General features: G+C 40.8%; 1 protein-coding gene across 1 annotated transcript in view; it reads right to left on the bottom strand.

Moving 5' to 3' along the window:
* LOC123752824 (alpha-2-macroglobulin-like) overlaps positions 1–13446 on the bottom strand; it is an 89303-nt gene that overhangs the window by 63560 nt on the left and 12297 nt on the right. Inside the window, exon 4 of the mRNA XM_069314670.1 lies at positions 3689–3759. Coding sequence (XP_069170771.1) covers positions 3689–3759 — 71 coding nt within the window. The remainder of the gene's footprint in view (positions 1–3688; positions 3760–13446) is intronic.

Genomic DNA, 13446 nt, shown 5'->3' with positions numbered 1-13446 from the left:
GATGCATCTGGGGTAAACTACCGACCTCTTAGAAGAAAGGAGACATAATTCCGTTTCCTAAGCCAAAAGAACCTGGCAATTATAGACCCATTATCATCATGTTGCAGGACTGAAGGTCTTAAATAGGCTTCTGTGGAAAACTGGAGGTCTGCATTAGTACATATTTGACTTCACTAGAGCAGTAGGTACTGCCAACGGCATAGCAACATTACTAGGAACAGTTAACTCAGGTTCTGCTATAATAATCTCCGTATATTTAGTGAAAGGATTCGAACTTGCAAGTCCGCAATCAATTTTATAGATGTTAAAAAAAAAAGTGTCGGAGGAAAACTGCCTTGATTCAAAATTTCCTGAAAGGTATGCCAGAGTAAACCTGCAAGGCCAAGTGTCAGATTACCAGTTGCATGAGAATGGGACTCCACAAGGAGGAGTTACAGACTCAGTGCTAGTCATTAACATCCTTATGAAAAACCTCGCTTCCCTGACATTTCCAGAAAGGGTTAAATTCCTAAGCTATGCTGATGTATCATTAGTCGTCACAGGTCCTTCTCTTTTGAATAAAGTCCAAATGACGCTAGATAAAGTAACATTTGAATGCTGCATTTTTGGGCAAAAAATATCTGCACATAAATCTAAAGCAATGAGACTGGGTGGCAATAATCAGGAGTCACCTACGCATTCAAGACATTAATCTTAAGGGGTTACACAATATCAATATCTCGGAGAATAAATTGGTTCTAAAAACCATTCAACAAGCAAATTTAATGTCTGAAGGAGAAACCAAAATCACGACTGAATATAATGAAAATAATCACAGGGCCCCATCCAGGAGCGAGACACAGAGTGTTAATAATGTTTAACATACACACCGTTCATTCCATAGTTGATTATGCAGCGCTTGCCTTACTCACCCTTTCTCCTGGTCAGTGGGCAATGGTTGAGGGTATTCAAATTGATGCAATGCGAGTCATAACAGGGACTCCCAGATGGACTAAAATACAGAACCTAAGACTAGAAACTAAACTAACATGGGTTGAAATAATGGTAAAAGGGCCTGCTGCCTGCATGCTGACCTAGATATTGACTAGACTAATAATCAGTTCACTCAAATATATTATCACTAGAGAAGTTACTTTGGATAAAAGAGCTTTAAAAAAAAACAGGTGGACTCTCCATGCAATACATTCAAAATTATAAATAGAATTAGAAAGGGATAGCACGAAATACACGCAGACCTCGTCTTGCAGCCCCATGGGAATCACTGGCACCAGACAAAGATTATGACTCTTTAAGTAAATAAAGAACTAGACTAATCCTCATCGTCTATGCATCATTGCACAGATGAATATAGAATCAAACTTGGCATCTGAAAGCATCATTTACTTCACAGATGGATCAGTAGACCAGCAGGGACAAGAAACCGGAGCTGCAGTTAAGGCAGGAAAGTTTGTAGTTAGATGGAAACTCTCAAACGGGTGTTCAACTTCTCAAACAGAGATGCTAGCCATTCAAAAGGCTTTGGAACATGCTCTTGCTGAGCACCAACAACATGTTATCATACACACAGATTCGAGAACTGTCATTGAAATCTTGCAACAAGAACACATACATGACAACATCCATCTGATCACAAATGTCATATCATTAATACAAACACCCATACGTCAAGACCGTCGGATACACCAGAGACCCGCTAGAGAGAATTGGTCAACTCGACCACACCTGAGACCCACCAGAGAGAACTGGTCAACTCGACCACACTAGAGACCCACCAGAGAGAACTGGTCAACTCGACCACACCAGAGACCCACCAGAGAGAACTGGTCAACTCGACCATACCAGAGAAAACGGGTCCACTCAACCACACCAGAGAAAACTGGTCAACTCGACCATACCAGAGACCCACCAGTGAAAACTCGTCAACTCGACCACAACAGAGACCAACCAAGTCGCCATTACAGAACAGGACGGCAGGTAACACCTAACCTAAAACTCCTGACCTAAAACTTCTGAAATGCGAAAAGGTTAATTAAAGTTGACCACATTCCGCCAGGCCGCCGGCAGACAACTTGGCAGGTATGTACATCATGGGTCCAGGAGCTGGCAAACATATTGTCATTAAACGGGATTTAATGAGGTACCTGAGGGAGGTAGAGAATGAACTACCACTATACGACCTATCCCAGTCAATCCTCCTGTTTCCGTTGTATAGTAACGATAGCGACCATAGTACATATACCGTCGTACACCGCAGTTAGGAAGTAGAAATCGGTACTTTTGAATTAGAAAAACCGGAAAAAATTTCCGATTTTTGTTGTGAAGACAAACTCACGTAACCTAACCTCCCTAGGCCTAACTCACGTTGTATGAGGTCTAATATAGTGCATAAGGGAGCTTTACTAGCAATATATAGTTTGTTTTTTACCTTCATTTTTCGGACTATAATGCGAATGGTATTATTATTTACTATTTACTTTACCATTATACAGTGTAATGAATAGTACCATATTCTACTCGCTAATTGCCTAGTATGTCAAGTTTTATTCTATTGTGCTCATGGTTACAAAAGGTGCTATCTGAACAAGAGGATGGGTTACCTAGCCCTAGCAACCTCTAAGGCGTGTTGCTAGGGGGATGAGAGCAGTGTGAGACACACTGACAGTGGGAGACTCACACTGATAGTGTGAAACACACTTATAGTGTGACACACACTGACAGTGGGAGACTCACACTGATAGTGTGTGACACACTTATAGTGTTGGACACACTGATAGTGTGAGACTCACACTGACAATGTGAGACTCACACTGATAGTGTGAAACACACTTATAGTGTAAGACACACTGATAGTGTGTCACTGATAGTGTGAGGCACACTTATAGTGTGAGACTCACTGATAGTGTGAGACTTACTAATAGTGTGAGACACAGTGACAGTGTGAGACTCACTGATAGTGTGAGACACACTGATAGTGTGACACACACTGATAGTGTGACACACACTGATAGTGTGAGACTCACTGATAGTATGAGACACACTGATAGAGTGAGACTCACACTGATAGTGAGACTCACACTGATAGTGTGAGACTCACACTGACAGTGTGTCACTGATAGTGTGAGACACACTGCTAGTGTGAGACTCACTGATAGTGTGAGACACACTGATAGTGTAAGACACACTGATAGTGTGTCACTGATAGTGTGAGACACACTGATAGTGTGAGACTCACTGATAGTGTGAGACACACTGATAGTGTAAGGCACACTGATAGTGTGACACACACTGATAGTGTGACACACACTGATAGTGTGACACACACTGATAGTGTGACACACACTGATAGTGTGACACACACTGATAGTGTGACACACACTGATAGTGTGACACACACTGATAGTGTGAGACACACACTGATAGTGTGAGACACACACTGATAGTGTAAGACACACACTGATAGTGTGAGACACACACTGATAGTGTGAGACACACACTGATAGTGTGAGACACACACTGATAGTGTGAGACACACACTGATAGTGTGAGACACACTGATAGTGTGAAACACACACTGATAGTGAGACACACACTGATAGTGAGACACACACTGATAGTGTGAGACACACACTGATAGTGAGACACACACTGATAGTGTGGTAACTCACAATAAATGACAATAATAACTCACGTCAAACATGTGGAGAGCGTCGACGTATTCACTATAGTAGTGATATCTTTCTGGGTCTATTGTTGCAAATTCTGTAGAGTTAAAAAATTTAATGAATTGATAGTGAAATTTATAAAATATATAAATTTTATTGTACATCATATGAGCATCATATGATGTACAATATATTAAAAATATTGTACATCATATAAGCAAATGAGAGCTCTGGTCCATGATAACTAACTCCACCCAGCACCAAGTGAGTCAACTGAGAGCTCTGGTCTATAATAACTAACTCCACCCAGCACCTAGTGAGTCAACTGAGAGCTCTGGTCCATGATAACTAACTCCACCCAGCACCTAGTGAGTCAACTGAGAGCTCTGGTCCATGATAACTAACTCCACCCAGCACCTAGTGAGTCAACTGAGAGCTCTAGTCCATGATAACTAACTCCACCCAGCACCTAGTGAGTCAACTGAGAGCTATGGTCCATGACAACTAACTCCACCCAGCACCTAGTGAGTCAACTGAGAGCTCTGGTCCATGATAACTAACTCCACCCAGTACCTAGTGAGTCAACTGAGAGCTCTGGTCCATGATAACTAACTCCACCCAGCACCTAGTGAGTCAACTGAGAGTTCTGGCCCATGATAACTAACTCCACCCAGCACCTTGTGAGTCAACTGAGAGCTCTGGTCCATGATAACTAACTCCACCCAGCACCTAGTGAGTCATCTGAGAGCTCTGGTCCATGATAACTAACTCCACCCAGCACCTAGTGAGTCAACTGAGAGCTCTGGTCCATGATAACTAACTCCACCCAGCACCTAGTGAGTCAACTGAGAGCTCTGGTCCATGGTAACTTTTTTTTTTTTTTTTTTTTTGAGATATATACAAGAGTTGTTACATTTTTGTACAGCCACTAGTACGCGTAGCGTTTCGGGCAAGTCCTTAATCCTATGGTCCCTGGAATACGATCCCCTGCCGCGAAGAATCGTGTTTTCATCCAAGTACACATTTTACTGTTGCGTTAAACAGAGGCTACAGTTAAGGAATTGCGCCCAGTAAATCCTCCCCGGCCAGGATACGAACCCATGACATAGCGCTCGCGGAACGCCAGGCGAGTGTCTTACCACTACACCACGGAGACTGTAAACTCTGTAAACTAACTCCACCCAGCACTTAGTGAGTCAAGTGAGAGCTCTGGTCCATGATAACTAACTCCACCCAGCACCTAGTGAGTCAACTGAGAACTCTGTTCCATGATAACTAACTCTACCCAGCACCTAGTGAGTCATGTGAGAGCTCTGGTCCATGATAACTAACTCCACCCAGCACCTAGTGAGTCAACTGAGAGCTCTGGTCCATGATAACTAACTCCACCCAGTACCTAGTGAGTCAACTGAGAGCTCTGGTCCATGATAACTAACTCCACCCAGCACCTAATGAGTCAACAATTATGTATAGGACTGCACCTTATAATATATTTGGAACAAATTATTTAACAGCTTTAACGTGAGCAAAAGTTAGGAAGATTTATTTGCCAAAAAATGCAGATAACGGATCAACGTTAATCATGTATAACTCTCCTCACCTTCATGTATAACTCTCCACACCTTCATGTATAACTCTCCTCACCTTCATGTATAACTCTCCTCACCTTCATGTATAACTCTCCACACCTTCATGTATAACTCTCCACACCTTCATGTATAACTCTCCTCACCTTCATGTATAACTCTCCACACCTTCATGTATAACTCTCCTCACCTTCATGTATAACTCTCCTCACCTTCATGTATAACTCTCCTCACCTTCATGTATAACTCTCCACACCTTCATGTATAACTCTCCTCACCTTCATGTATAACTCTCCTCACCTTCATGTATAACTCTCCACACCTTCATGTATAACTCTCCACACCTTCATGAATAACTCTCCACACCTTCATGTATAACTCTCCACACCTTCATGTATAACTCTCCACACCTTCATGTATAACTCTCCACACCTTCATGTATAACTCTCCTCACCTTCATGTATAACTCTCCTCACCTTCATGTATAACTCTCCACACCTTCATGTATAACTCTCCTCACCTTCATGTAAAACTCTCCTCACCTTCATGTATAACTCTCCTCACCTTCATGTATAACTCTCCACACCTTCATGTATAACTCTCCTCACCTTCATGTATAACTCTCCTCACCTTCATGTATAACTCTCCACACCTTCATGTATAACTCTCCACACCTTCATGTATAACTCTCCACACCTTCATGTAAAACTCTCCACACCTTCATGTATAACTCTCCTCACCTTCATGTATAACTCACCACACCTTCATGTATAACTCAACACACCTTCATGTATAACTCTCCACACCTTCATGTATAACTCACCACACCTTCATGTATAACTCTACACACCTTCATGTATAACTCTACACACCTTCATGTATAACTCTCCTCACCTTCATGTATAACTCTCCTCACCTTCATGTATAACTCTCCACACCTTCATGTATAACTCTCCTCACCTTCATGTATAACTCTCCACATCTTCATGTATAACTCACCACACCTTCATGTATAACTCTACACACCTTCATGTATAACTCTCCACACCTTCATGTATAACTCTCCTCACCTTCATGTATAACTCTCCACACCTTCATGTATAACTCAACACACCTTCATGTATAACTCTACACACCTTCATGTATAACTCTACACACCTTCATGTATAACTCTACACACCTTCATGTATAACTCTACACACCTTCATGTATATCTCACCACACCTTCAAGTATAACTCTCCACACCTTCATGTATAACCCTCCACACCTTCATGTAAACTCACCACACCTTCATGTATAACTCTCCACACCTTCATGTATAACTCACCACACCTTCATGTATAACTCACCACACCTTCATGTATAACTCTCCACACCTTCATGTATAACTCTCCACACCTTCATGTATAACTCTCAACACCTACATGTATAACTCTCCACACTTTCATGTATTACTCTCCACACCTTCATGTATAATTCTCCACACCTTCTTGTAATACTCTCCACATCTTCATGTATCACTCTCCACACCTTCATGTATTACTCTCCACACCTTCATGTATAACTCTCCACACCTTCATGTATAACTCTCCACACCTTCATGTATAACTCTCCACATCTTCATGTATCACTCTCAACACCTTCATGTATAACTCTCCTCACCTTCATGTATAACTCTCCACACCTTCATGTATAACTCTCCACACCTTCATGTAAAACTCTCCACACCTACATGTATAACTTTCCACACCTACTTGTATTACTCTCCACATCTTCATGTATAACTCTTCACACCTTCATACATAACTCACCACACCTTCATGTATAACTCTCCACACCTTCATGTATTACTCTCCACATCTTCATATATCACTCTCCACACCTTCATGTATTACTCTCCACACCTTCATGTATAACTCTCCACACCTTCATGTATAACTCTCCACATCTTCATATATCACTCTCCACACCTTCATGTATTACTCTCCACACCTTCATGTATAACTCTCCACACCTTCATGTATAACTCTCCACACCTTCATGTATTACTCTCCACATCTTCATGTATCACTCACCACACCTTTATGTATAACTCTACACACCTTCATGTATAACTCTCCACACCTTCATGTATAACTCTCCACACCTTCATGTATAACTCTCCACACCTTCATGTATAACTCTCCACACCTTCATGTATAACTCTCCACACCTTCATGTATAACTCTCCACACCTTCATGTATAACTCTCCACACCTTCATGTATAACTCTCCTCACCTTCATGTATAACTCACCACACCTTCATGTATAACTCTACACACCTTCATGTATAACTCTACACACCTTCATGAATTACTCTCCACACCTTCATGTATAACTCTCCACATCTTCATGTATTACTCTCCACATCTTCATGTATCACTCTCCACACCTTCATGCATAACTCTCCACACCTACATGTATAACTTTCCACACCTACATGTATTACTCTCCACATCTTCATGTATAACTCTTCACACCTTCATATATAACTCACCACACCTTCATGTATAACTCTCCACACCTTCATGTATTACTCTCCACATCTTCATGTATCACTCTCCACACCTTCATGTATAACTCTCCACACCTTCATGTATAACTCTCCACACCTTCATGTAAAACTCTCCACACCTTCATGTAAAACTCTCCACACCTTCATGTATAACTCTCCTCACCTTCATGTATAACTCACCACACCTTCATGTATAACTCTACACACCTTCATGTATCACTCTCCACACCTTCATGCATAACTCTCCACACCTACATGTATAACTTTCCACACCTACATGTATTACTCTCCACATCTTCATGTATAACTCTTCACACCTTCATATATAACTCACCACACCTTCATGTATAACTCTCCACACCTTCATGTATTACTCTCCACATCTTCATGTATGACTCTCCACACCTTCTTGTATTACTCTCCACACCTTCATGTATAACTCTCCACACCTTCATGTATAACTCTCCACACCTTCATGTATTACTCTCCACATCTTCATGTATCACTCACCACACCTTTATGTATAACTCTACACACCTTCATGTATAACTCTCCACACCTTCATGTATAACTCACCACACCTTCATGTATAACTCTCCACACCTTCATGTATAACTCTCCACACCTTTATGTATAATTCTCCACACCTTCATGTATAACTCTCCACACCTTCATGTATAACTCTCAACACCTTCATGTATAACTCTCCTCACCTTCATGTATAACTCACCACACTTTCATGTATAACTCTACACACCTTCATGTATAACTCACCACACCTTCATGTATAACTCTCCACACCTTCATGTATAACTCTCCACACCTTCATGTATAACTCTCCACACCTACATGTATAACTCTCCACACCTTCATGTATTACTCTCCACACCTTCATGTATAACTCTCCACACCTTCATGTATTACTCTCCACATCTTCATGTATCACTCTCCACACCTTCATGCATAACTCTCCACACCTTCATGTATAACTCTCCACACCTTCATGTATAACTCTCCACATTTCATGTAAAACTCTCCACACCTACATGTATAACTTTCCACACCTACATGTATTACTCTCCACATCTTCATGTATAACTCTTCACACCTTCATATATAACTCACCACACCTTCATGTATAACTCTCCACACCTTCATGTATTACTCTCCACATCTTCATGTATCACTCTCCACACCTTTATGTATAACTCTCCACACCTTCATGTATAACTCTCCACACCTTCATGTAAAACTCTCCACACCTACATGTATAACTTTCCACACCTACATGTATTACTCTCCACATCTTCATGTATAACTCTTCACACCTTCATATATAACTCACCACACCTTCATGCATAACTCTCCACACCTTCATGTCTTACTCTCCACATCTTCATGTATCACTCTCCACACCTTCATGTATTACTCTCCACACCTTCATGTATTACTCTCCACACCTTCATGTATAACTCTCCACACCTTCATGTATAACTCACCACACCTTCATGTATAACTCTACACACCTTCATGTATCACTCTCCACACCTTCATGTATAACTCTCCACACCTTCATGTATAACTCTCCACACCTTCATGTATAACTCTCCACACCTTCATGTATAACTCACCACACCTTCATGTATAACTCTCCACACCTTCATGTATAACTCTCCACACCTTCATGTATAACTCTCCACACCTTCATGTATAACTCTCCACACCTACATGTATAACTCTCCACACCTTCATGTATTACTCTCCACACCTTCATGTATAATTCTCCACACCTTCATGTATAACTCTCCACATCTTCATGTATCACTCTCCACACCTTCATGCATAACTCTCCACACCTTCATGTATAACTCTCCACACCTTCATGTATAACTCTCCACACCTTCATGTATAACTCTCCTCACCTTCATGTACAACTCACCACACCTTCATGTATAACTCTACACACCTTCATGTATAACTCTACACACCTTCATGTATAACTCTACACACCTTCATGTATAACTCTCCACACCTTCATGTATATCTCACCACACCTTCAAGTATAACTCTCCACACCTTCATGTATAACTCTCCACACCTTCATGTAAACTCACCACACCTTCATGTATAACTCTCCACACCTTCATGTATAACTCACCACACCTTCATGTATAACTCACCACACCTTCATGTATAACTCTCCACACCTTCATGTATAACTCTCCACACCTTCATGTATAACTCTCCACACCTACATGTATAACTCTCCACACCTTCATGTATTACTCTCCACACCTTCATGTATAATTCTCCACACCTTCATGTATTACTCTCCACATCTTCATGTATCACTCTCCACACCTTCATGTATTACTCACCACACCTTCATGTATAACTCTCCACACCTTCATGTATAACTCTCCACATCTTCATGTATCACTCTCAACACCTTCATGTATAACTCTCCACACCTTCATGTATAACTCTCCACATCTTCATGTATCACTCTCAACACCTTCATGTATAACTCTCCTCACCTTCATGTATAACTCTCCACACCTTCATGTATAACTCTCCACACCTTCATGTAAAACTCTCCACACCTACATGTATAACTTTCCACACCTACTTGAATTACTCTCCACATCTTCATGTATAACTCTTCACACCTTCATACATAACTCACCACATCTTCTTGTATAACTCTCCACACCTTCATCTATTACTCTCCACATCTTCATATATCACTCTCCACACCTTCATGTATTACTCTCCACACCTTCATGTATAACTCTCCACACCTTCATGTATAACTCTCCACACCTGCATGTATTACTCTCCACATCTTCATGTTTCACTCACCACACCGTTATGTATAACTCTACACACCTTCATGTATAACTCTCCACACCTTCATGTATAACTCACCACACCTTTATGTATAACTCTCCACACCTTCATGTATAACTCTCCACACCTTCATGTATAACTCTCCACACCTTCATGTATAACTCTCCACACCTTCATGTATAGCTCTCCACACCTTCATGTATAACTCTCCACACCTTCATGTATAACTCTCCTCACCTTCATGTATAACTCACCACACCTTCATGTATAACTCTACACACCTTCATGTATAACTCTACACACCTTCATTTATAACTCTACACACCTTCATGTATAACTCTACACACCTTCATGTATATCTCACCACACCTTCATGTATAACTTTCCACACCTTCATGTATAACTCTCCACACCTTCATGTAAACTCACCACACCTTCATGTATAACTCTCCACACCTTCATGTATAACTCACCACACCTTCATGTATAACTCACCACACCTTCATGTATAACTCTCCACACCTTCATGTATAACTATCCACACCTTCATGTATAACTCTCCACACCTACATGTATAACTCTCCACACCTTCATGTATTACTCTCCACACGTTCATGTATACCTCTCCACACCTTCATGTATTACTCTCCACATCTTCATGTATCACTCTCCACACCTTCATGCATTACTCTCCACACCTTCATGTATAACTCTACTCACCTTCATGTATAACCCTCCACACCTTCATGTATAACTCTCCACATCTTCATGTATCACTCTCCACACCTTCATGCATAACTCTCCACACCTTCATGTATAACTCTCCACACCTTCATGTATAACTCTCCACACCTTCATGTAAAACTCTCCACACCTACATGTATAACTTTCCACACCTACATGTATTACTCTCCACATCTTCATGTATAACTCTTCACACCTTCATATATAACTCACCACACGTTCATGTATAACTCTCCACACCTTCATGTATTACTTTCCACATCTTCATGTATCACTCTCCACAACTTCATGTATTACTCTCCACACCTTCATGTATAACTCTCCACACCTTCATGTATAACTCTCCACACCTTCATGTATTACTGTCCACATCTTCATGTATCACTCACCACACCTTTATGTATAACTCTCCACACCTTCATGTATAACTCTCCACACCTTCATGTATAACTCTCCACACCTTCATGTATAACTCTCCTCACCTTCATGTATAACTCACCACACTTTCATGTATAACTCTACACACCTTCATGTATAACTCTACACACCTTCATGTATAACTCTACACACCTTCATGTATAACTCTACACACCTTCATGTATATCTCACCACACCTTCATGTATAACTCTCCACACCTTCATGTATAACTCTCCACACCTTCATGTAAACTCACCACACCTTCATGTATAACTCTCCACACCTTCATGTATAACTCACCACACCTTCATGTATAACTCACCACACCTTCATGTATAACTCTCCACACCTACATGTATAACTTTTTACACCTACATGTATTACTCTCCACATCTTCATGTATAACTCTCCACACCTTCATATATAACTCACCACACCTTCATGTATTACTCTCCACACCTTCATGTATAACTCTCCACACCTTCATGTATAACTCTCCACACCTTTCTGTATAACTCTCCACATCTTCATGTATCACTCTCCACACCTTCATGTATAACTCTCCACACCTTCATGTATATCTCTCCACACCTTCATGTATAACTCTCCACACCTTCATGTAAAACTCTCCACACCTACATGTATAACTTTTTACACCTACATGTATTACTCTCCACATCTTCATGTATAACTCTTCACACCTTCATATATAACTCACCACACCTTCATGTATAACTCTCTACACCTTCATGTATAACTCTACTCACCTTCATGTATAACCCTCCACACCTTCATGTATAACTCTCCACATCTTCATGTATCACTCTCCACACCTTCATGCATAACTCTCCACACCTTCATGTATAACTCTCCACACCTTCATGTATAACTCTCCACACCTTCATGTAAAACTCTCCACACCTACATGTATAACTTTCCACACCTACATGTATTACTCTCCACATCTTCATGTATAACTCTTCACACCTTCATATATAACTCACCACACGTTCATGTATAACTCTCCACACCTTCATGTATTACTTTCCACATCTTCATGTATCACTCTCCACAACTTCATGTATTACTCTCCACACCTTCATGTATAACTCTCCACACCTTCATGTATAACTCTCCACACCTTCATGTATTACTGTCCACATCTTCATGTATCACTCACCACACCTTTATGTATAACTCTCCACACCTTCATGTATAACTCTCCACACCTTCATGTATAACTCTCCACACCTTCATGTATAACTCTCCTCACCTTCATGTATAACTCACCACACTTTCATGTATAACTCTACACACCTTCATGTATAACTCTACACACCTTCATGTATAACTCTACACACCTTCATGTATAACTCTACACACCTTCATGTATATCTCACCACACCTTCATGTATAACTCTCCACACCTTCATGTATAACTCTCCACACCTTCATGTAAACTCACCACACCTTCATGTATAACTCTCCACACCTTCATGTATAACTCACCACACCTTCATGTATAACTCACCACACCTTCATGTATAACTCTCCACACCTACATGTATAACTTTTTACACCTACATGTATTACTCTCCACATCTTCATGTATAACTCTCCACACCTTCAT

This window comes from Procambarus clarkii, chromosome 79 (genome assembly GCF_040958095.1).
Source record: "Procambarus clarkii isolate CNS0578487 chromosome 79, FALCON_Pclarkii_2.0, whole genome shotgun sequence".
Classification (NCBI taxonomy): Eukaryota; Metazoa; Arthropoda; class Malacostraca; order Decapoda; family Cambaridae; genus Procambarus; species Procambarus clarkii.
The sequence above is the reverse complement of the archived record's forward strand: the minus strand, read 5'-3'. Positions and strand labels throughout refer to the sequence as shown.